Raw genomic sequence first — 27,022 nt, forward strand, 5'->3', positions numbered from 1 at the left:
TCCAGATGGGTGGTGGTGGCTGATGATTCTGCTCAGGCTGATTAGGCTGATGAGACTGATGAGGTTGATGAAGCTGATGAGACTGATGAGGCTGATGAGGCTGATGATTCTGCTCAGGCTGATGAGGTTGATGAAGCTGAGGAGGCTGATGAAGCTGATGAGACTGATGAGGATGATGAGGTTGATGATTCTGCTCAGGCTGATGAGGTTGATGAGGCTGATGAAGCTGATGAGACTGATGAGGCTGATGAGGCTGATGAAGCTGATGAGGTTGATGATTCTGCTCAGGCTGATGAAGCTGATGAGGTTGATGAAGCTGATGAAGCTGATGAAGCTAATGAGGCTTATGATTCTGCTCAGGCTGATGAGGCTGATGATTCTGCTCAGGCTGATGAGGTTGATGATTATGCTCAGGCTGATGAAGCTGATGAGGCTGATGAGGTTGATGAGGCTGATGAAGCTGATGAGGTTGATGATTCTGCTCACGCTGATGAGGTTGATGAGGCTGATGAGGCTGATGAAGCTGATGAGGTTGATGACTCTGCTCAGGCTGATGAAGCGGATGAGGCTGATGAGGTTGATGAAGCTGATGAGGTTGATGATTCTGCTCAGGCTGATAAAGCGGATGAGGCTGATGAGGTTGATGAAGCTGATGAGGTTGATGATTCTGTTCAGGCTGATGAAGATGATGAGGCTGATGAGGTTGATGAAGCTGATGAGGCTGATGAGGCTGATGAGGGTGATGAGGTTGATGAAGCTGATGAAGCTGATGAGGTTGATGAGGCTGATGAGGCTGATGAAGCTGATGAGGTTGATGATTCTGCTCAGGCTGATGAAGCTGATGAGGCTGATGAGGTTGATGAGGTTGATGAGGCTGATGAGGGTGATGAGGTTGATGAGGCTGATGAGGCTGATGAGGCTGATGAGGGTGATGAGGTTGATGAGGTTAATGAAGCTGATGAAGCTGATGAGGCTGATGAGGTTGATGAGGCTGATGAGGTTGATGAGGCTGATGAGGCTGATGAGGGTGATGAGGTTGATGAGGCTGATGAGGTTGATAAAGCTGATGAGGTTGATGAGGTTGATGAGGCTGATGAGGCTGATGAGGCTGATGAGGCTGATGAGGGTGATGAGGTTGATGAGGTTAATGAAGCTGATGAAGCTGATGAGGCTGATGAGGTTGATGAGGCTGATGAGGTTGATGAGGCTGATGAGGCTGATGAGGGTGATGAGGTTGATGAGGCTGATGAGGTTGATAAAGCTGATGAGGCTGATGAGGTTGATGAGGCTGATGAGGTTGATGAGGCTGATGAGGCTGATGAGGGTGATGAGGTTGATGAGGCTGATGAGGTTGATAAAGCTGATGAGGTTGATGAGGTTGACGAGGCTGATGAGGCTGATGAGGCTGATGAGGTTGATGAGGCTGATGAGGTTGATGAAGCTGATGACGTTGATGAGACTGATACATCTGCGACGACTGGGCGGTGATGGAGAGGTGGAGGGGCGTGAAGACACTGAGACAAAAAGAGACAGCAGTAAGAAGATAACTCCCACTAGAGCTGCAATACACACACACACGCTGAGCAGACAGGAACACTTTTCACTGACATCTCAGCGCTGGTTAGCTGCTTCCCTCTGATGATTAACACAAACAAACACACATGAGTCCTCGATGTGTCAGTATTTGTCAGAATGTTCAGGAGGTGTCGGCTTGTCAGCGTGTCGAGACATGTGAAGCTGTGTGTTTGTGCAAAAGGTTTTAGTGTTTCCAGTGCAGTGATTTGAGCCATCGTTCACACCTGATATTAAACTGTGATCTGCATCTAGATATTCTATAACAAATTATGCTATTATAGTCTGTCTCAAACTGGTGATGTTTCAACCACAGACTGTATATAAGAAGTGGATGTAGTCCCCGTGACATCACCCATTGGTTTGTTGACTGCGGTTTTGAAGCCAATTTAGCACCGTGATAACCCACTATCGAAGCATACATGGACTCTACAGCCTCTCTTAGTGGCACAGTGAACACACAGATGGCTAACATAGACTATAGGCCGACGCCACCTTTTTTTCTATATTTTGTATATTTATCAATTTAGATAGATTTTATCTTTGCAGCTCATATAACATGACACATTGAATCTTCTGATGGGGGGTTTTAAGCTTTAGTGAATCATGAAGGAACAGAAACAGCCACTGAGAAAAATCAATGCGATGAACTTGTTCGTCATGTCGGTTAGCAGGACATTTTATTCAGCCACAAGTTATCACTGATGCACTGAGCAGTTTGGCATATTTTGTGAAAATTAAAGAAAAGTGACAAAAGAACTACCAAACATACAAACTATTGGGTAGCGAGAAAGAAAAGTGCTGAAACCCATGTATCATATGGGCACCAACATGGAACATTTCACAAGGCCTTCTCTCCTTCTTCCCCTCTGTACTAAACCCTGCTCTCTCTCGCTTTCCCACTCAGTCGATGCTTCAGCCGGCCAATCAGGCCACTCGGCTGCTAATGCTAGGAAACGCTTCACCTTGCAGGGGCTTTCCAACAGGAGGTCTCTTCCAGCAGGTAACGGCCCTATGCAAGCGCTCACTTACGTGATCACCACCGTCACTGGCATCTCCGTCAACATCGTCTGTTCACATGTCATCATCGTGATACCAGTCATCATTGTGCACTTCCGCAGCATCTACCTTGCCTCTGTCCTTTCTTCAGTCTCCACTCTCCAGTCACAGAACTGCTCTTGTCCTTGTCTTTCTCCTCCTCACATGTTATATAGATTTCTGTGCCGGTGGGTATCTCGTAGTTGTCTCTCTGTGTGACCCACCGCTCGCAGCGTGTCAGCATAATGAAGGCCAGATCTCCCTCCACTCTTTCTCTGCTTTCATCTGCTCACGTCAGTAACCTCTGCATCTTCCCCGCCCTCAAACAAGGAAGCTGTGATTCAGGAAAGAGAGGGACGGAGAGCTGTTGAAGAGACAGCATATGAAGACAGGGAGACAGCAGGAGCGAGACAGAATGATAGAAAGAGAGTCTGCCGGAGTCCTGGCACTGGTGACACCACAGCAAAGCTTAATTCTGCGGTGCAGCACTGCGCTAAATGTCCCTCTAATATTTAAGCCCCTTTTGACATTTGGAGACGTATTAACATTTTTGGAGGCCATGAAGTTCGGCTTTGGTCAAATGGTATATTTTATTCAGCTTCAATGCAGCGAAAACCAGGAATCAGGCTTATATTAGAGACATTATTTCCTGTTAAGAATATATTTGATTGTAATTGATTGAAAAAAAGGCTTTTTCTTATCTGCTCCTATTTGCTTCAATCTCAACACTTCCTCCATGTGTACGCATTGTCTTCACCACTAATGAATTCACTCTCGTGTACATTTCCACACCACTAATTTCATCAGTACGATAACAGAGTTACGTCATTCTAACCACTGTGTTGATCTGGGTTTCTCTAGTGTGTGGGTAACACACACCATATAACCTTAAAAGTGGTTCAAATCCCGCCTCTCTCTCCATTGTAACTTGTCAAATATGAGCAAAGTGCCAAAGAATTATCTTTAAAAGAAAAGAAATGTAGCCGTCCACAAATGTAGTGTTGGAACTTCCTGCACACGTTTCTCATTAAAAGCCTCTTTCTATAGACATCTGCAGAATGCTTGCATTGGACAGTAGCTCAGCACCAAATAAGAGAACTGCAAAGCAATACAAATCAAAGAATGAGAATAAAAGAGTAGTGCAGCAAATTGGTCACCTTACACGGTAGCTGGTTTCTCGTGATATCACAAGATGCCAAAATCCATCTTGTCAGGCTTCAAGTAATGTGTTTATGTCTGAACCACATCAGCTGTTTGGTCAACAACAAGCTTAGCGTAGCTGCTGCAATAGCATAAGTTCTATGGCAACTGGAGAGCATTTCTTCATTGAGAGAAGAGCAAAGAACGACACTGAAGGCTTTTCACTCTCCTCCTGACTGACTGGTTCATCCAATCACTGCCAAGTATCTTTTGAAAGGGCCTGCCCCTTTCCAAGCAGTTTCCAATGACTCATCAGACCCTAACCCTAACCCTAACCCTTCTGTGTGACAAAACTTCTGGCGTGTCGGGTTAGCATATTGGTGAAAATGACATGACTGTTGTACAGGTGGAATAAGTGTAAATGTAAAGGAGGAAGACTATATGACCAAAGGTATGTGGACATCCCTACATTTTCACGACTTTGGTAGGAAGATCTTCATTGGCCTGCACAGATCGTATCCCCCCCACATCAGGGATGGACCTGCACTTGTGGCTGAATGGGAGCAAATCCCTGAAGCCATGTCCAACATCTCAGAATCAGAATCAGAAACCGTTTGTTGCCATTGTATGTTGAACATACAAGGAATTTGACGGGAGGTGCGCAACATTTAACAACAATCAACAACAATCAACAATGCAAAGTAGAAATTAAATTTACAGAAAATATAAGATAAAGTAAAATGTAAATAAAGTGAAATATAAGATAAAGTGAAATATAAAATAAATAGAGAGCTGGTGGAAAGCTTAATCCTAGAAGAGTGGAGGCTGTTATAGAAGAAGACTACTGTGGGCGACTGTGGCTAAGTGGAGAGCAGGGTTGCCTTCAATCAGAGGATCGGTGGTTCAATCCCCGGGTCCGCTAGTTGCATGTCGATGTGTCCTTGAGCAAGACACTTAACCCCAAAATTGCTCTCGTAGCTGTGCCTACGGTGTATGTGATAGAATCTGAATTGTAAGTCGCTTTGGATAAAAGACTAAATGACTGTAATGTAATATCTGTGGTTTTGAAAGATATTTCAAATTCATGCCATCCTGGCAATTTGTAATACCAGCCTCCTCTTTATCTTCTAGAAAAGCAGTTTCCTTTTGATTCTTGTAGAATGAATTCATTGTACTCGCATCTATTGGGCTATCGCAGTCAATGACCAGAACATACAGCACTTAGGCGTTGCTCATTACTTTAACTGAATTCTAGCCCTCAACTCTAACAATCAATCATCTCATCTCTATTATAATGACTGGATATATATGTAGTCCTCGTGAAGTAAGTACCCTGAGCTACACAGCCCTGAGCATTGCCCTTAGCGCTGAATGGGCTGTCTGCACTATGAGGTGGAAATCAATGCAGAGTCGTTGGCAGGTGAATGGACTCACCATTAACATGAGTGCTCCCTGAGATAAGCCCAACATGTTAGATCTCTGAAGAAAGGAGTGGAATCAAGGGCCACTCTGTCTGCTCCGTCCTGTGAATTGCGAGCACTCTGACATTCTGACTCGGGAGTTAGAGATCGGTTCAACCTGCAGGTTGTCAACATGGTTAGCCCCAGTCATCTACATTGATGTCAATAGGTGGCTAGTCAATTGATGTCAAACGTCCTTAGAAATAAGTGAAAGCTGCTCCACTATAAAGCTGCAGGGCTGTTGGGTCGGGTACAATTTAACGTCCATGCTGAAGAGGTAGAGTGGTAAAGTCTCATTGAGTGAATAGTCATCAAATGGTCATCTGCTTGATTTTGTCTAGTTCTAATCTACTGAGGCCTGAGAGTCGAGTAAGAAACAAACATTCTCTTGATCCGTTGTCTAAGTCTGGTCTGGTGTTTGTTATTTAAGAACAGGTGGAAGAAAAGCTCTGCCTGGATCATCATGGGTTTCTGTTTCTGTGAAAACAGGCGGAAACTAAGTTTAATAAGCAATTTGTTTGTTGGCAGTAGTAATACTCATTTTGGCCAGAAAAGGGTGAAGTGCACCACTACCCCACATTCTTCTTCCTCGTGAGTTTTAATTGACATAATGTAGCTGGTGTTTAGAGTGCTCTTAATCCTCTTTAGAAGGGGTAGGCGTACACTTCAGCCTCTTATGATGGAAAACGAGTACGACAGCAACAACAACTTAAACTGATCCAAGGAATTGAGCGACTGTGGCTAGGTGGTTAGCAGGGCCGTCTTTCAATCAGAGGGTCGGCGGTTCAATCCCCGGCTCTGGCTCTGCTAGTCACATGTCGATGTGTCCTTGAGCAGGACACTTAACCCCAACAACTGCTCCCGTAGTTGTGCCTACGGTGTAGAAATGTGATAGACTCTGAATTGTAAGTTGCTTTGGTTAAAGCGTCTGCTGAATGACTGTAATGTAAGGGAAAAAAATGACCTGCCAAATTAGTTTTAAGCTGTTTTCACATATGGAACAAAAAGTAAAATAGAAAAATGATCCTGTTTTTTCCCAACTGTTTCAAAGATAACAAAAAAATATGAACTTATATTAACTTAAAGATTATCTGAGCAAAACCTTTTTTTCACCTGTTAAGTCATAGACACATTTGCCTCTCAGGGATTCCATAACTAACACCTGTTATACAAGACATAAAACACATGCAGTGAAATCCTTTATGAATATCTGTCTTGATTACACCGGCAGCTTCTTTTTCGTTTCATCACAAACAGTTTCTAACAGCCCAAAATGAACAGTGAAGGGTCCGTTTGCCAAAGGAACTAGAGCATACATATGTACCCTGTAGTATCATGCTATGCAGAGGGTTTCAATTTATTTTGTGCTCAACAGCTGAAAATTCCAATAGAAACAATGTCCAATGAAAACTGTTCAGTGTGTTCTGTGTACTCAGATTCATTTAAATACTGTGTGTAGAGGAACAAAACATTCAATTCAATTCAATGAAGAAATAAGAAATATCACATAAGTTATCACTTCAAGCAGAATCAACTGTCTACCAGTTCACAATCCTCTGAAACACTTTGACCCAAAACTCCACTCAAGGCTTTCCTTACTAGCTTTATATGGGGCTGTCAATTGCATCTCATGGTCATCCACACAGGCTGGATAGAGTTTGCATTGGATTTATAATACAATCGTCCTTCCCTATACGACCACTTGTTATCACGTGACCAAAGTTTCATACTTAGTTGTCATGGAGATGTGACCTCGGCAGACTCCATCCACTGAGGAAGACCTTGAGATGAGGATGAAAGCAGGAAGTGGAACTTGAGATATTTCCTGCTTCTTCTTTTCATTTGCTTGTTGTTTCATGGATTTCACTTGTCTCTCTTGAAGTCATTTGTATTGTTTGATAAATGTTCAGGATAAACTTACATTGGTATTATTCTTCATTATTTAGGTGAAAAGCTGCTCTCCCCTTGTTTTTTCTTCCATTTATAATCGTCTCTCTGACCCTCCTCCTCGGCTTCATCTATTTCTCTCTTCCTGTCTCCACGGCTCCTCCTCCCTCCCGTCCTCTCCGGCTGTAGAGCCTGCTACTAAGGAGGCAGTGGTCACCCGCCGCTTCTCTCTCACCTCCTCTCTCACCTCCTCTTCTTCCTCCTCTTCCTTCGCCACACGACGCACAAAAGGTATCTGACAAAGTGTTCCGGCCTCCACGTTTTGTTATTTCTGTATTTACACTCTTAAGCGCTTCACGTTCACGAAACACACAGCAGACGAATGAATGTACACAAAGTGTAGCTCAAACAGGTAGAAAACTGTTTATCACACTGCATTGCTAGATTATTAGAAGTTATTTCGGTCATGCAGTATTGAATGAACTGAAGATAATTTAATGCAAAGAAAAGGCCAGCATGAATAAAAATATCTTCGGCTGTTACCTTAAAGGACAACTGGAATTTCTTTAAAAAAATCTGCTATATCATACACATGAATTTGCTCCATCATACACATGAATCTGCTACATCATACACATGAATCTGCTACATCACACACATGAATCTGCTACATCATACACATGAATCTGCTACATCATACACATGAATCTGCTACATCACACACATGAATCTGCTACATCATGCACATGAATCTGCTACATCATACACATGAATCTGCTACATCATACACATGAATCTGCTACATCACACACATGAATCTGCTACATCATACACATGAATCTGCTACATCACACACATGAATCTGCTACATCATGCACATGAATCTGCTACATCATGCACATGAATCTGCTACATCATACACATGAATCTGCTACATCATGCACATGAATCTGCTACATCATACACATGAACCTGCTACATCATGCACATGAATCTGCTACATCATGCACATGAATCTGCTACATCATACACATGAATCTGCTACATCACACACATGAATCTGCTACATCATACACATGAATCTGCTACATCATGCACATGAATCTGCTACATCATACACATGAACCTGCTACATCATGCACATGAATCTGCTACATCATGCACATGAATCTGCTACATCATGCACATGAATCTGCTACATCACGCACATGAATCTGCTTCATCATACACATGAATCTGCTACATCATGCACATGAATCTGCTACATCATACACATGAATCTGCTACATCATACACATGAATCTGCTACATCATGCACATGAATCTGCTACATCATGCACATGAATCTGCTACATCACGCACATGAATCTGCTACATCATACACATGAATCTGCTACATCATACACATGAATCTGCTACATCATACACATGAATCTGCTACATCATGCACATGAATCTGCTACATCATGCACATGAATCTGCTACATCACGCACATGAATCTGCTACATCACGCACATGAATCTGCTACATCATACACATGAATCTGCTACATCATACACATGAATCTGCTTCATCATACACATGAATCTGCTACATCATGCACATGAATCTGCTACATCATGCACATGAATCTGCTACATCATGCACATGAATCTGCTACATCATGCACATGAATCTGCTACATCATACACATGAATCTGCTACATCACGCACATGAATCTGCTACATCATACACATGAATCTGCTACATCATACACATGAATCTGCTTCATCATACACATGAATCTGCTACATCATGCACATGAATCTGCTACATCACGCACATGAATCTGCTACATCATGCACATGAATCTGCTACATCATACACATGAATCTGCTACATCATACACATGAATCTGCTACATCACACACATGAATCTGCTACATCATGCACATGAATCTGCTACATCATGCACATGAATCTGCTACATCACGCACATGAATCTGCTACATCACGCACATGAATCTGCTACATCATACACATGAATCTGCTACATCATGCACATGAATCTGCTACATCATGCACATGAATCTGCTACATCACGCACATGAATCTGCTACATCATACACATGAATCTGCTACATCATACACATGAATCTGCTACATCACGCACATGAATCTGCTACATCATACACATGAATCTGCTACATCACACACATGAATCTGCTACATCATACACATGAATCTGCTACATCACACACATGAATCTGCTACATCATGCACATGAATCTGCTACATCATACACATGAATCTGCTACATCACACACATGAATCTGCTACATCATGCACATGAATCTGCTACATCATACACATGAATCTGCTACATCACGCACATGAATCTGCTACATCATGCACATGAATCTGCTACATCATGCACATGAATCTGCTACATCATGCACATGAATCTGCTACATCATACACATGAATCTGCTACATCATGCACATGAATCTGCTACATCATACACATGAACCTGCTACATCATGCACATGAATCTGCTACATCATGCACATGAATCTGCTACATCATACACATGAATCTGCTACATCATGCACATGAATCTGCTACATCACGCACATGAATCTGCTTCATCATACACATGAATCTGCTACATCATGCACATGAATCTGCTACATCATACACATGAATCTGCTACATCATACACATGAATCTGCTACATCATGCACATGAATCTGCTACATCATGCACATGAATCTGCTACATCACGCACATGAATCTGCTACATCATACACATGAATCTGCTACATCATACACATGAATCTGCTACATCATACACATGAATCTGCTACATCATGCACATGAATCTGCTACATCATGCACATGAATCTGCTACATCACGCACATGAATCTGCTACATCACGCACATGAATCTGCTACATCACGCACATGAATCTGCTACATCATGCACATGAATCTGCTACATCATACACATGAATCTGCTACATCATACACATGAATCTGCTACATCACGCACATGAATCTGCTACATCATACACATGAATCTGCTACATCATACACATGAATCTGCTTCATCATACACATGAATCTGCTACATCATGCACATGAATCTGCTACATCATGCACATGAATCTGCTACATCATGCACATGAATCTGCTACATCATACACATGAATCTGCTACATCATACACATGAATCTGCTACATCATACACATGAATCTGCTTCATCATACACATGAATCTGCTACATCATGCACATGAATCTGCTACATCACGCACATGAATCTGCTACATCATGCACATGAATCTGCTACATCACGCACATGAATCTGCTACATCATACACATGAATCTGCTACATCATACACATGAATCTGCTTCATCATACACATGAATCTGCTACATCATGCACATGAATCTGCTACATCACGCACATGAATCTGCTACATCATGCACATGAATCTGCTACATCATACACATGAATCTGCTACATCATACACATGAATCTGCTACATCACACACATGAATCTGCTACATCATGCACATGAATCTGCTACATCATGCACATGAATCTGCTACATCACGCACATGAATCTGCTACATCATGCACATGAATCTGCTACATCATGCACATGAATCTGCTACATCATGCACATGAATCTGCTACATCACGCACATGAATCTGCTACATCACGCACATGAATCTGCTTCATCACGCACATGAATCTGCTACATCATACACATGAATCTGCTACATCACGCACATGAATCTGCTACATCATACACATGAATCTGCTACATCACGCACATGGATCTGCTACATCATACACATGAATCTACTACATCATACACATGAACATACAGCCAATTAAAGATGAGAGCACTTTGTGATTTCATACATTTTCACGGCAATCATGACCAAAACACACACACACTCACATTGAATCTGTAGTGAGGAGACTGTGTGTACATATAGAGTGGAGGCATTTCCTTACTGCCCTGTTGAAAGTTATGAGATGTGTAGAATTTACCATCGGAATATAGAAATATATAGGTGTTAAAATGCTCAGTGGAGCTGGGATTTTAATCCTCATCCAGCGTGGGCACTAATATCAAGGACAATATAATACTTCACAGGTACAATAGAAGCACACACACAGCGGTACTGCTGTACCTGTGATATACGTATGTCCTTCTTTAACATGTTTGTGTCACACTGATTTACCATAGGTGGCGTTGGAGGGATTCACTCATTCTTAATCTCAGCCTTGTTAAAAACTAAACTATTTAAAGGTTAATCTCCTTATTTCTGTACATTTGGTACGAAGGCCCTGAAAGGCAAGTGAGAAAATGCATTTCCTAAGTCTGATCTACTTTGTGTTCCCTCCTGTGTTTGTGACACATGAACAGGTGAAACATTTTTGTTGTCAGGATCCTTTTTCACTGTTTGTTGTTGTATTACTCATTGTGGTCACGAGAGGCTGAAGTGCACCAATACTCCATGTTCTAAACAGGACTAAAAGCATTTCACATGAGCTGTTAACACACAACGTTGTGTTTAGAGTGCATGTAGGAATTAAAACTTACCTCACATGCCTTGTGGCCAAAATGAGTATTACAACAGCAATTCAAATATAAATTGACCTGCTACATGGATGAAAAAGGTCACTTTGTATAATGGTCCTGGGAATTTTTTCAGCTGTTCTTACATCATGAACACAGGTGAAACATCTGAGATCAGACTTACTAAGAGATCACCAGCATTTGTTTTCTCTCTTGCCTCTCAGGGCTTCCATCATTTGGACAGTAAATAAAACGACATTCACCAAGTTAATTGGCTTTCATATAGGAAATGATTTCTCATGTCACCGAAGGAAAAGCACAGGTGTCAATAAAATGTGTATAAATGTGTATATTTTCTTAGGTGCACAAGGAAATAAAACCAATTTAAAGTCCGACATACTCAATTCCTCAAAATAATAATAATCATCAGGACATGGAGATAAACATTGAACAGCAAAAAAGCAGTTTTAAAATGACTGCTGCAGCGAGAACACTGTCTTCATATCGTCCTCTCTGTACCAGATGGCATGAGAACTGAGACTCTTTGCATCATGATCTGAATAGAGTCATCACGGACATGTACACCTATGTCTGAATGAGCAGAGCCTTCACTTCAACAGATGGAAGCTCAATGTTACAGATGTCATGTTTAAAGGGGCTTTTGGATTAATGCTGTGTGTCTGCCTTCTTCTTCAAATGTCAGTCTCTAATAAAGCTTCTGGTTGCATGTTCTGTCCCCCGGCCAGGTCCCCTGTCTGCTAGCATAAAGAGCAAGAGACATGAGATTAAGAGTGATCCCACTCCATTCGGTTATGAAGGTATGAACATGCAGAGATACGTCATGTCTGTAATGTGCAGGCTCTGAGCATGCTGGGCTTCTTTGCCTTGTGTGGTGTGTTCTTATGTGTGGTGTGTGTGTGTGTGCACGTGTTATTGTGCTTGTTCTCTTGTTTTGTGCCTGCTGCGTTGACTCGCGTCGTGATTTGTGATGTGACGTTGTGAGCGCATGAGCATCAGATAGGTTTCAGATGAAGTGTGTCGGTGTGGTTTGGTGTTGCGTTCAGGCCCATGGACTACTTGGTTTGGTGTCTGCATGAGTAGTGTTAGATCGAGTTTATTTCTTTTGATTCACACACCCTCACTTTGAACGTTGTTTGTGGGTGACGATGTGGAGCGGCGATCATGATGAAAGGATGGTATAAAGCGTTTGGCTTCCCTGCAGATACTTTGCGTGGTGCTATGGCTGCAGTCAGGGAACGTCAGAGCATGACTAGCAGCACTGCTGCTGCTGGCGGCACCGCAGCCGTCCCTAGATCCACCTCGCAACCAGGTAACGGCAGAGAAGGACTCCTCTCCTCCTCTCCTTTGTATGCTTTGAGCTTTGATACCTTTCTGAGTTTGTTTTGGTGAATAATATTTGTTGTCTTATTTGGCCAAGTGTTTTATTTTTCTTGTGATGTGTAGCTTCTTCTTCTTCTTCTTCTTCTTCTTCTTCTTCTTCTTCTCAAGAAATAGTTCTCCAAAACAATCTGTTGGAATACAACCTCTCGTTGCACCTCCGCCTTTGAGTAGCCATGACCATCAAATGACTCCAAACTCAATGTGCAGCACTGTCAGAGTGTTCTGCAGCCAAATCACTGACTATGTTCACACGCACAATCATATTCCACTACTATTCAGAATATGAGAATGTTCCCAATTTAATATGGGTGACGTAAAGCGATGTTCACTTTGGATATTCTGACTGGAGTCTCTTCAGTTCAGACATGTGATGTGGTAGGATCCAGGCTTAACATGACTGTAGTTGAATAAGGAGGTTTTAAGAGAATGCACGGCTGCATGTACATGAATATTTTGTGCATGTGAATGTAGTCAGTGCGCTTTACGGTCCTCATGCACGAATAACAACATAGGTCATGTGTAGGTGCTCACCCTGTGGTTACGTTCACACAACTAAGGCATGCTGGATGAGGTGAGAGAAAGGTGGTGCTGCTCGTCATGGTTAGAAGAAGGCGCTGACTGTGCTCTAACATGAGTCCCTGACAGCTGCTGATGGGTGGGCGGGGCTACGGGTGCACAGGCTCTTCTTGCACACTAGCGCGGTTGTTGTCTTGCTTGGTGTGCTAAGCTTTGACTCAAAGTATAGAAGACGGTTGCATTTACCCAACAACTCAATCAGAAAAGCAAACAAACTCCATCCACCAGCTCAGCTTGGCCCCCTAATCTAACTCCTAAACAATAAAGTGCAACATTGTTTGAAATCACTGTCAGAAAAGTGGGTTTTCATATCTGCTTCTGTTAAAGTTACAGCAAAGCGCAATTAAAGTAGTTCTGAAATTCTTGCACACAAGCTATCATCTATTATTCCCTTTTGAAAGCAATGTTTTCTAAGGAAGCTTCAGACTTGTAATTTTGCCATGAACTCTTCCTTCAGACTCAGGAAGTAGGATGAAGTATTGTATGCAGTGTGCTCGTCCACGCCTCTGCCTTTAGGACCAGTCAGCGGTAACACAGTCTGTCTGTGTGAGAGAAGCCATCACGCCTACAGGACTACTGTGCCATACAACTAAGCTCTACTCTCAATGACATGTTGAGGGAACTGATCAGTCTCAGTTTGAAACACAGTTAATGTTATAAACTGAAAGAAAAGCCCTACAAACTGACGTGGTCATGTTTAGGCAACAAAAGAGCTTGGTCAGGTGGAGTGAAATATTTTTATGTTTATGTTATTGAAGTTACACAGGACATGAACGGTGGCTTCCTGGTGAATGTCCTGTTTCTTCCACCATCCATTCATCCTGACCTCCTATCATGAGAAACCTATTTGTGATACGTCAAAAACAAATGTAACCCAAGAGTAAATATGTGTCCCTTTGAAACATATTTGAGAATGTCGTTTTGTTGCCTGGGAATATCATGTCGAGGAGAGCAGGCTGAGCTTTCATGATGTAAGACTAATGACTGCACTGCAGAGCAGCATTGTTTTCCTGTCAATGAAGAACCGTCGCCTGCCAAGTGGAATAGCAGTAGCCCTTGTTTATGAGTACATTTGGGTGGCTAATAATGTGTATGGATTCCCTTCAGGCTGGGCCCAGAGACGGCTCCCTTCCATGGACACGGACGACTTTGAGACGATCCCCTCCAGTGCAGAGGAATCCTCCAACTCTTCAGAAGAGGAAGGCAACAATAAAAATGTAGGCGACGCTCACTTTGGCTATCAAATGGCGTGAAGTTAGACCTGTATATGACCTGGAGCAATACCGGGCCTATACTTTACATCATGTCTTTAAGAGTGAAACTGAATACAACTCAAAGTTTAAAATGATTTTATTCTGACCCTAATGGAGAGAGTTCGGTACCACTCAACATCCTGGTCCTGCTGAGTCACATCAGCTCATCACATTCTGCCGTCACCGTCCCTCCACAGCTCTCCACTCATCCCCCATTCTCTCTCCGCTCGTCCTTCGCTTTCTCCTCTCTTTCAACGAAATCACCCTCTGATCCTCTGCTTAATTGTTTCCCGTGGACATGTGTCTCGTTAGCAGCGGGCACTGAAAGGCTTGACATTTAATAAACGAGGGAGGAGAGGCGCAGCACAGGTCTGCTGGGGACGGCAGCCTTTCCAGATACATTATCATCTGTGTGATGTATCGTAGATAGCCCCCCCCCCACACACACACACACATACACACACACATATAATCTGCTACAGTTGGCATTTGTCATTTTAAGCAGCTAAAGCGATGGTGAGCTGGGTAGTTAAGAAACAATTGATGTGTGTCTGGGTTTAATGAATCCACTCAGAGGCAGATCCCAGATGGACCTAGACGCACACTTTGACTCAGTCGCTTCTCTCTGCAGGGGGACAGCGGTCGGTTCCGGGTGCAGCTGACCTACGAGTCTCGTGACGGACGAGACCTCTCTCTGGAGGCGGGCGACATGGTCCAGTTTGTGGAAGAAGCGGAGAGCGGACACTGGTGAGTTCCAGTCGGCTCCATGGTAGAGCTGTGGGGTGTCAGTCAGCTTGTTCCCGCTCGCTCACTGTTGCCCTGGTTCCCTGACTCAGCACTATACTTGAGTGGGTCCCATTTGCCAGTTCAAACTTGCCTCGTGTCTAAATAAAGGTACAAGAACACAAACCTACCAGGTTGTTCTCAGAACAGCGTCGCACAAATAAGAGCAAAATAAACTGCCATTGCATTATACTTTATTTAGGGCACTCATGCTCACTCTGTCTGCCCTCAATACACTATAATTGCAGTGCAAGTTCTCTGTTTCCACTCTCATTTGCGGAATGTGTTTTTTCTAGTCGTCCTAAGGAGTTCATGTTGTTGGCTCGTGGTTCTTTGCAGAAGACTTCTCTTGTTGGATCACATTCTCTACGGCAGCAAAAGGACCACAGTTTGCCTCCCGAGTCTTTCTCCTCTGCTTTCTGCTCACTTTCACATTTGTCCTGTCAGCCCTCTATCATCAGCATTCTGTTGTGGAGAACTCGACTTGTTCATGTCGGTGTACTTGAGTCTTTACGATTGGCTGTGGTGTGTTTAGAGAATGGAATGACTGGAGGCTGAGGCCAGTTGTGACAGTATTCAGGTTATATTACACCCAGCTGTAGCACCCACACCATCCATCATTTAACGATATCATCCAGCTGCAGAGCTGGAGACAAAACTCTTACAGCAATAATTGCAACCAATAAAGATAAATTGTATAGATATTAGGGCTGTTAAAAAATAATGTTTGAGGATTCGCTCTTAATAAACACAAAGGTTCGAACTGTTCAAATGTGTATTTTTGCTCATTATGTCCCTGACACTGAGCGACGCAGCGCTACAAAGCTGAACATTTGTCGGACGCCCTGTTTGTATTTATTCCTGTCGCTCGTTTTAGAAGGAAGTGGACGAGGCACGGCTGATTGCTGAGGTTAAGATGAGGAGCCATCTGTGCGATACCTCCTCATTTCACCACAAAACACCTGAATGAGCTGTCAGCGGGCTGGAGGGAGCTGCAAGTCTCCTACTTGCCCTTGGCTATACTGTATGTTCCTTCCAGTAAATATGCAATATGAATCGAATAAAAAGCCTTTGTTTTCTCTTTAAAAGTGTGAATCAGAAGATAGCAAGTACTACTCTCCCATCTTTTACGTGTCCAGCCTGATCTGGAGCACACAGCTGATCGGTACGTGGTTTGTTTGCGTGACCTAACGTCTGCTGAGGACACCGTGTCCTCTCTGTGGTCGGTTGCTGTTGAATTATTCCTCGTTCAGCTTGACCGAACGTCACATTTCTTCATCTTGTTAGCTTCAGTGAATGTGTTTGTGCTGAAGTCAAACCTGTGCGTCTCTGATGTTCTGTACATGAACACAGACAACAGAGTGGATCATCCAGTGACTCGTAGCTCCTCATGTCTCTCTGGTGTACACTTGCTCATGTATTGTAGCCACTCACTCGCAGTCCATTTGTCGAGGTTACATTCTCCATATGTGGAGCGTTTATGCTCCTGCACGCCGCCGTACTTCTGTACATCATGTCATAACCCGGCTCCTAGGCCATGACAAATACGGCACACACAACAGATGATAGTAATGTAAAATGTTTATTTAACCAAATCAAGAAATAGTTAACGGTATGAAGTGTGTCAGTCAATAACATCAGTAGTGTCAACGTGGATGCGTGTGGAATGAAGCGTGAGTGTTGTCAGCGAAACCAAAGGAAACCAAAACTGAAATAACCGGCAGCAACTGGCTGGGAACACTTCACGTACACCGGAGAGTAAACCCGCCCCGAGCAACGCTAGAGCAGGGTTTCATGCCCTCCCTGTTCCTGGACCAGGTGCTCCGCATCAGGCAATCAGCTCTCTAGGGACAGAGGGACAAAAGCATACTTGCAATGATTAGAGACAGGGGCCGTCACAATCACCATTGTTTACAAACTGTAAAAATATGTAGAAATAAAAGCATCAGTCCACAGTAGAGGGTTTAATGTGAGGGCCTTCTTTGCAGCGCTGCTATCTGTGAGCTTTATACTGATGGAGCATCAGCTGCAGCTGGATGGGGCGGATACAACTGCCTCTACATCCTCACAAATGTATTCTATTCAAATCATTTTGAAAAAACATTTTTGTAAAGATCTAAACCTGCACCGCAGACTGAGACGGCATCGCTGCAAGTTACAGCCTTGTTTCAGCTCGTCGCCATGTTCTGAAACTCAGACAGTTTACAGGTCATTCGAGGGCGCACATTGGTACAAAATGATGGATTGCACCATATGAGTTTATGATATAGAGTATATCATCATGCAAAACACTGCATACTGAGAAAAATAGTCCTTTGTTTGATTTTAAATGACAGTACAGGTGGGTTCTAATTGTGACTGCTCTAAATTTCAGAGGTGTTCTGTTGTTCCGAAAGAAAGTACAGGCCTCAAGTTTTAAAAGTGGGTATCTGGTGGAGGAGGAGCTGACTCATCGGCCCTCACAAGCAGCCCTATCAACACCTGCAGCTGTGTTATGCTCATTTCCTGCTATGGGACAGCTCAATGGGCCATTTTAGTGTCAATGTTTCAGCAGAAACCTGCTCAAATGACCCTAACAGCGCTGTGTGCTACCTGCCTCTGTTATTTAGAATGCACGAAGCATCCAGCTCATTAGCCTAGTAGCTCATTGAAACATTGCGTCATTGTGTCCTTTTATTCATGCATCATTTGGCCATAAAAGGATGCCGTAGCAACACATCTCTACCGAGCTTTAATTTCAATTTACAAACGGTAGCAACGCCAGCGCAAATTGTGACATTTAGGCTTTAAGTCACCCTCAGCATTATTGCTTCATAATCCTCTGATTGTCTGTCCCTACTCTGTGGAGAGAGGACACAGCTGTGATTAGTTGTGATTAGATCCAGGGTGGTATGCTTAATTCAAGATGGATTTTTCAATGTCAAAATATCTCCCAGTGTTGCAGGATGAGACTCACTTCAACAGTGTTTCCACTGACAGATGATGTTGTCTTTGTTCGGTGAATTTGTGAATTTTAAGATGTGCATACTAATTCACCTCTGGGTCAGATGTGGAGGTGACTGATCAAGTCTCCCTAAAGGTTGTTGAAATGTTGAGGAGGATTTTCCTAAGAAAAGCAGCTGCAGTCATTCTGTTCCTCTAAAGCAGTGATTGTCAACCACCAGTGTGCTGTGAGACATCGTCACGTGTGCCGTGGGAAAATGTCCAATTTCACTTAATCGGTCCAAACAAACATTATTTAGTTGCTGCTAGTGGTGCAACGGATCACGGATGGATGCTTGATCCGTTGTTTAATAAAGTTGTACTGCCGCTCACACTTTTTCAGGTCTCTAACGATCGATGTCAGTGAAAAGATATAAAGCAGGAGTGTGTTCACGTAACAATTCAGAAGCCCCCGGCGTCATTTAAGCCACATGTTTGTCTTCCCTGTTACTAATAATGTCTGGATGAGGGTGGAGGACAAAAGCGTTACGGCATGTAGGCGTTGTTCAATGAGAAAGATACACGACAACGGCCATACATTGGGCATGTCCACACATATGAAGCGCCTCCATCCCGGTCTGTCAGCGACGGGGGCACAACAACAACAACAACTTATCATTATTAAGAAACCGTTTGTGTCAGAATCAGACCAAAGCTCTTACCAAATCTATTGGGGTCTTTATGGCTGCAGACATGAGGCCATGTGGAAAACAAAGGATTTCAAAATCTGGTGAAAGTGCTTGAGCCACGCACCACTTCATCTGATCGTAGGAGAGAAACTGTCTCGTCAGATTCTGAAGCATGTCTACTTATTCTTTGATCAGAGGTTAAATCAAATATCGTTGTTTTTTCTAAAGTTCTTGTATGCCAGCTCGTATTTAGACAACATTTAACATGTTTAAAGTCTAGCTTCTTCTGTTCATTGTAAAAGCTGTGGTGCAGAACATGTTTGTGTTTCTCAGGTAATGAAAACAGTATCATCTTGATATACAGGCCAGCACCCTGTGACCTCTCCACACTGCACATTCAGCCTACTGCATGACCCTGAAGAGCACTAAGGGACATAGAGAATGGACGGATAAACCTTATATGATGCAGTGCAGTACAACAGCACCATACGACTCCATCCTCTCTGAACATCGGGCTTCACAAAGGCAGCATTTGTGTTGATGATACGATGTCGTTTTGCCATGTCTCTTTGTTCTCCATTGCTATCTGTAGTCATTACCCAGACCATGGCCTCCCATGTTACAAGTATGTCTTGAGTTTGGTCGGCATTAATCAGCCAGGCCCTGCTGCCCTGTTCTCTCTCTACAAGGATTAACGGCTCAGTGTGGCTCGTTAGGAACTACAATGTCATTCACTATAACGTTACCATCACGGAGCAGTGGGAGGTACAACAACAACACGCCTGACTCATAATCCACAATCAGGGGGAGGGGGGCGACTGAAAACAACATGGCTCGAGATGAATAACAGATTTGTGTTTCGTTCACCAAACCACCAACATCTGTCGTCTTCTCCAGGAACAGAGCCTACTGCCTCCAATCCACCGCTGGAAGGGTTCTGGTCGAACGCAGGCTCCCTGCATTTGGAAGTGACTGATACTCTTTAAGATAAAAGCTGGACTTGCTTTGAATATGCTCATTTTTCATCAGCTCATTCATATTTCAGCCCTTAAAACTGTCTCCTGTCGTCTGCATCTATGGTTTCCTCCGCTAAAAGGTCTCCCTCACTCACACTCGTCTCTCATCCTCACTTGAGCAACATGAAGAGTTCATAAGTTCTTCCTTTTCTCTTGAGCTTTGTTGTTGTGTTAATGTGCACAGAATGTGATTGGCGGACTGTAGCTGCGGTGTGTTTCCTGTACACCCTCTATGTTCATGCACTGGTATATGTCTTCGTGGATTTAGGTGCATACTGTTTGTGTTTATGGATCGACTTTACACTGCAAGCAGTAACTAACCCCTCCCAAGAGTGTGGGGCACCGTCTCCAGATGCAGGTGTTCATTTCACACACACACACTGTCCTGGCCCTGTGTACATTTAAACACATTAGCACATGTGACCTCATCCTGTCAACACACGTCACAGTCACAGACTGTATCTAAGAAGTGGACGTAGTCCCCCATTGGTTGGTGGACTACCATTTTGAAAAAAGCATGTTTGCCATTTTGGCCGTCGCCATTTTGTTTTTTTTGCAACCAGAAGTAACACTAGAGGGTGGAGCTAAGTACAGCTGAACGTTGAATGAGACATTTAAAGGTGACCCAAATGTTACAGTTAACTTTCCTCATGTCCAGTACAAAGAGTGTTTAAGTTGACGGCTCGTCTGCATCGGCTTCACCTCTCAGAGCCGGAGGTAGCGTCCTGGTGACAGTGTGAGCAGAATGAACAGGAGACGACTTCACTCTGTGGGTTGTGTTGCACATTAGGGAGAAGAAAAACAGAACCATTTCCAACGTGTTTGAACTTCAAAATATGTAAATAGATAGATTGATCAATTAAAAAATAAATAAATAAATCACTCGACTAACTGTTGAACTGCTGTGCTTATCTGACTTCATGTTAACTCCATTCAAACGTGTAAAAGGCCCGAATCATTACTGTACGACGCCTCCTTTTTGTACTGTCTACCTGTTGTCAACCATTTGAAGTCGAATACTAATCAAGACTGACTGATTATAATCAGTTATGTCATCATAAATATACACATCAGAAGCATTAACGTGCTGCATGAACTTCTCCCAGTGTGTGTCCTGATGGTGCAGGATGACAGACGCCAAAACTGTCCAATCAAAGTTCACTCTGTTTACATCCAGAAGGAAATGCATTCTGTTTCAGGACGAGATGTTAGTCAGTCACATAGGTCTACTGCCGAGCCTCCTCCTCTCTATGGGCTGTCAAGATGTTCTGTCTCAAGGCTCTCTCTAGAGAGCAGTCCCATCAAGACTTGTACTCAATGGAAGTTATGTAGTCAGAACTTTATTTGTGTTATTTAAAACAAAAAGTTACTTGAGTTAAACATTTCCTGTTATAAAGCAATTCCCAAATAAAATAAAGTGTTACTGTTGTTGTTGTCTTTGGTCCTGTGAGCCAGTGAAGACCCTGCCCTGCATTGTGTGCCATGTTCTAGGCTCGTGAAGAACGTTTTAACAGAGGACACAGGGCGGGTCCCGTCCAGTATACTGCAGACAGCATCTGAAGGAGGTCACTCATTAAGTACCGCTGATACTTCTGACTAACCACTGGCAGCCTTGCTGTAACACTCTCCCTCTCCCACCCACTCCTCCCTCCGCTCCTTCACTCCAACTCCGTCAGTTGCTCTCTCACTCTCTCACATGGCAATTGGGTCGGGGGGGCTTGGGCGGGCTGCTGCTCTGGGAGAGAGGGACCGCTGGATCGGGTTCAGGTTGGACGGAGCAGACAGGGATGGACGAGCTTTGGCTTGTTGAGTTGGATAAGCAGAGCATGTCAGTGATTGCAGCACATTCCCCCTGCTGCACTCTCCTCAGGAGGCCTCTCTCTCTGCACTATTGATGCTGGAAGTGAACGTAGGAAGAAAGAAGTATATTTTGAGCACAAGATTTATTATTTCAGTCGATTGTCTGACACTATCATTAGAATGTCTTGTTTCCTCACTTTTATTAATCATTGTGTGCTCAAAGATATTTTTTGTCACATAACTGTCAAATAGCAGCCCAGTCACCTTGGAAAAAAGTCGGCATTGTACGTTTACACAAACCAAGGATACGTAGAATGTGGATGCTTTCTTTTTACGTGGACATTTTTGCATCGAGGCAGGAAAAGTGATGTGGAGCAGCTGTTATTGAGTTAGATGGTATAATAACAAGTATTTAGAGCAAGAAAGTCCACTAAGGGTGAGCAAACAAATACAGGACTCTTACCCAGGTGACCACCGTTCATGTCCAGTGTGAAACCAAAAGTTTAGTTTTGTTTCGTTAACGTTGCGCTTGTTAGCTAACGTTACATAAGAAAGTTGGTTGTTATTTATTTATACATTATTTGTACATTGTTCCGTTGTTATTGTACATTGTTCCGTTGTTATTGTGCATTGTTCCGTTGTTATTGTGCATTGTTCCGTTGTTATTGTGCATTGTTACATTGTTATTGTGCATTGTTACATTGTTATTGTGCATTGTTACGTTGTTATTGTGCATTGTTTCGTTGTTATTTTGCATTGTTACGTTGTTATTGTGCATTGTTACGTTGTTATTGTGCATTGTTTCGTTATTATTGTGCATTGTTTCGTTGTTATTGTGCATTGTTTCGTTGTTATTGTGCATTGTTTCATTGTTATTGTGCATTGTTTCGTTGTTATTGTGCATTGTTTCGTTGTTATTGTGCATTGTTATGTTGTTATTGTGCATTGTTACGTTGTTATTGTGCAATGTTTCGTTGTTATTGTGCATTGTTTCGTTGTTATTGTGCATTCTTACGTTGTTATTGTGCATTGTTCCGTTGTTATTGTGCATTGTTACATTGTTATTGTGCATTGTTACATTGTTATTGTGCATTGTTACGTTGTTATTGTGCATTGTTACGTTGTTATTGTGCATTGTTTCGTTGTTATTTTGCATTGTTACGTTGTTATTGTGCATTGTTACGTTGTTATTGTGCATTGTTACGTTGTTATTGTGCATTGTTTCGTTGTTATTGTGCATTGTTACGTTGTTATTGTGCATTGTTTCGTTGTTATTGTGCATTGTTTCGTTGTTATTGTGCATTGTTACGTTGTTATTGTGCATTGTTACGTTGTTATTGTGCATTGTTTCGTTGTTATTGTGCATTGTTACATTGTTATTGTGCATTGTTACATTGTTATTGTGCATTGTTTCGTTGTTATTGTGCATTGTTTCATTGTTATTGTGCATTGTTACGTTGTTATTGTGCATTGTTTCGTTGTTATTGTGCATTGTTTCGTTGTTATTGTGCATTGTTACGTTGTTATTGTGCATTGTTTCGTTGTTATTGTGCATTGTTTTGTTGTTATTGTGCATTGTTACGTTGTTATTGTGCATTGTTTCGTTGTCATTGTGCATTGTTTCGTTGTTATTGTGCATTGTTACGTTGTCATTGTGCATTGTTTCGTTGTTATTGTGCATTGTTACGTTGTTGTGCGTTGTTTCGTTGTTATTGTGCGTTGTTTCGTTGTTATTGTGCATTGTTACGTTGTTGTGCGTTGTTTCGTTGTTATTGTGCATTGTTTCGTTGTTATTGTGCATTGTTTCGTTGTTATTGTGCATTGTTTCGTTGTTATTGTGCATTGTTACGTTGTTATTGTGCATTGTTTCGTTGTTATTGTGCATTGTTACGTTGTTATTGTGCATTGTTATGTTGTTGTTGTGCATTGTTACGTTGTTATTGTGCATTGTTTCGTTGTTATTGTGCATTGTTTCGTTGTTATTGTGCATTGTTACGTTGTTATTGTGCATTGCTTCGTTGTTATTGTGCATTGTTACGTTGTTGTGCGTTGTTTTGTTGTTATTGTGCATTGTTACGTTGTTATTGTGCATTGTTACATTGTTATTGTGCATTGTTTCGTTGTTATTGTGCATTGTTACGTTGTTATTGTGCATTGCTTCGTTGTTACTGTGCATTGTTACGTTGTTGTGCGTTGTACATTACTATTTTAACAGAAACCATGTTTCTTTCTAACCTTAACTAAGTTTTGCCGCCTTAAACTAACCAAGCGTGATACAATACAATACGTGATTTAAAAAACATATTCTTGGTTCAGAAACCACAATCCACATTCAACGTATCGGTAGTTTGCAGAAATGTACCATGTCAACATTTCTTTTATGGCAGCTGAGGTATTTTGTCATATTGTAAAATAATTACTGATGCGATGAGCAACCAAGAGCCCAGAAGCAATCGATTGTATAATTTATAGGGGGCTCCCGTGTTTATATGCTGGAGTTCATGGTTTTATGGCACAAAATATACTTTTTCCTACCACTCCTGAGCTTTGTGCTCTGTTCTCTCGCTTCAATGTCCTCCCCTCTGTCCTCCATCCATCTCTGCACCATCTCCTCCCTTTCATGGCGGCTTGAGGGCCGGTCCGTGAAGTGTTTGTTATGGAGCTCTGCCCGCCCCTCTTCAAAACAAATAACCCTTCCCTCTCATCACTTGCCCTTCTTTCCTAGTCCTTTTATCTCGCTCTTCTTCTGTTTTGGAGTTCTTTCTCGTACTTGACGAGGACATAACTCCATGCCCGAGCAGTTCATCTTTAGTATTTAAGTGCGGCCCGTTTCCAAAAGGCCCTCTTCACCTGTCTGTGTTGATTGCCCATGTCTACCTTCCCCATAATTCTTTATGCACTCTACTGGCTGATATTGTTGCAGATATTGAACACGTCACTGTTCTCACCTTCTTTTACCCTCCTATGAAAGCTGCATTGTTTGGTGTGTTTTATCGGCACTGCAGTCCTGGCTGTGCAACCCCTGAGACACTGTGTTTGAATGCCACAGCTTGTCCACATTTCCCCATGCTTGATTTGTAGATTACTGTATATAATAAAAGATGTCCTATTGTATTTAAAGTTGGAGCTGACTTGAGTCTGTCTTGTTTTCCCCCAGATATCTTCAGTGATCTGTGTACAGCAGCTCTCTCTGACTCGGATGACAACCAAGCCAGTACGTGGGGAGATGTGTCTCAGGACAGCAGATAAACATGGCTGACTTCTGTTCATCACGTTGGACTAAAAACATTTTTGTTGGATCTCGAAGATAATTTTTCAACTGTAATTTCCTAAACTGGACTTTTAACATCAACGAATATTAGCTTTCTACTTGTAGGTCCTCATCAGGACGACAAATATGGCCTGTTATTGTTTTTCAACTGTAGTTTTTCATGACTGACACATTGAAGCTTCTCAGTGAAGCCTCTGGAAAAAGCTGGAATCTTAAGGCTGATTGCCACAGTGGGAAAAGCCATATAAGACTTTTGATTCAAGGGAGTCCCAGCTGTCATCGGTGCGTGGAGAACTGAAGACTGCATGGATGTGGACAGTGAACTTTACATCCAAAGTCGGATGAATTTAGAATATGTAGTGTAGAAAATGCTCTCCCAGAGTGGTCGGGCTGAATACCGGAAAAGTCAACTCCCTTTTCTGACTTGGATAACTTGGGGAAAGGGATAAATTCCATGTGCTGGTTGTGAGCAGGCCTTGGCAACGGGCCCTGCTTTGCTGCGCTGAAGTGAAACCCTTTGAGACCAGGTTCTGCCTCTGCTGCCCCGCTGCAGCCGCTTGGACTTTTCAGGTTCAAACTACAGACACTTCACAGTAGCTGCTGCCTCCTGGGGAACCTTAAAGTTGTCTTACTTGCCTTTCTTGGCCCCCGCATGACATCATTACATTAAATCAGATGCATTATCACGTGCACATAAGTTATTTTCCGGCACAGAATTCATTTGAGAAATCAATCATAATGTGTTTATTCATTATACATGCAGAGTGAACAGCAGACAGAAGAAGCCAAATGGCGTCTGATGGAAATGAAGCATTGCTGCAGCACATCTCTTCTTTAGATGAATGGGCTGCTGGAAACACATGTATCTCTGTGACATGTTGTGCTTTTGGGACTCATCTCTACAATGGCATTTTTACTAGCAGGCTTTCTGAGAACGTGTCACACTCTTTGAGTCGCCGCATGCCAGCTGCTACGGTATCTCTGGGCCGGACATATTCAGGCATTGTGTTTCTGATTTGTGTGCATGAAAACACTTCATGTACAATAACTCAGTTAAGATGCTAAGCAGGCAATCAGAAAGCTAGATATGAGTAAGCTCATTCATGTTCAGACTCATACTTGAGACCAGACTGATTGTAGAAGCTGAGCACCGGGTCGTTTTGATCAGCTTAGCAACAGTGTTGTCCACCGGTGGTTTTACCGAGATATTAGCATTTGTTCGCAATTCATGAGCGTCGCTACAGTAAGTCGGGTGGCTGAAATCAGCAAAGTGAAGTCAGGGAACTGGCTATTTCCTACAAGGGATCTATCAGGGAAATGTCTTTTTAGCAAGCAGCACTTGGGCTGTTTCCTAACATCAGCTGTACAGGTGTCACCTTCTCAGAGAGTACAATAGCGCTGTACACTGAGGGTTCATCCAAGGAGGACATTTTGGTCATTGTAAATAAAAGTCAGTGTTAAAATAATGTTGCATATTTCTTGGGGGTAGAGACCATTTTCTGAATGACTGCTGTATTGTGTATTGTGGAACACCATTCTCCCTCCGAGGCTTTTTGCCATTATCTGGCGTTTCTACTGACGGATTGAGTTCTGTGGACTGTTCACTGACAAATCTGTATCTGCAGATGGATGG

General features: G+C 42.7%; 1 protein-coding gene across 1 annotated transcript in view; it reads left to right on the plus strand.

The window, feature by feature from the left end:
* The window catches only part of mcf2l2 (MCF.2 cell line derived transforming sequence-like 2), a 161,021-nt gene extending 134,210 nt beyond the window's left edge, over positions 1-26,811 (plus strand). Inside the window, exons 28-35 of the mRNA XM_079267930.1 lie at positions 2,480-2,575; positions 7,287-7,388; positions 12,425-12,496; positions 12,901-13,008; positions 14,763-14,872; positions 15,540-15,655; positions 21,810-21,883; positions 25,276-26,811. Of these exons, the coding sequence (XP_079124056.1) occupies positions 2,480-2,575; positions 7,287-7,388; positions 12,425-12,496; positions 12,901-13,008; positions 14,763-14,872; positions 15,540-15,655; positions 21,810-21,883; positions 25,276-25,367 (770 nt within the window). The 3' untranslated portion in view covers positions 25,368-26,811. The remainder of the gene's footprint in view (positions 1-2,479; positions 2,576-7,286; positions 7,389-12,424; positions 12,497-12,900; positions 13,009-14,762; positions 14,873-15,539; positions 15,656-21,809; positions 21,884-25,275) is intronic.
* The last annotated feature ends 211 nt before the right edge of the window (positions 26,812-27,022 follow it).

This window comes from Melanostigma gelatinosum (genome assembly GCF_949748355.1).
Source record: "Melanostigma gelatinosum genome assembly, chromosome: 4".
Taxonomy (NCBI): domain Eukaryota; kingdom Metazoa; phylum Chordata; class Actinopteri; order Perciformes; family Zoarcidae; genus Melanostigma; species Melanostigma gelatinosum.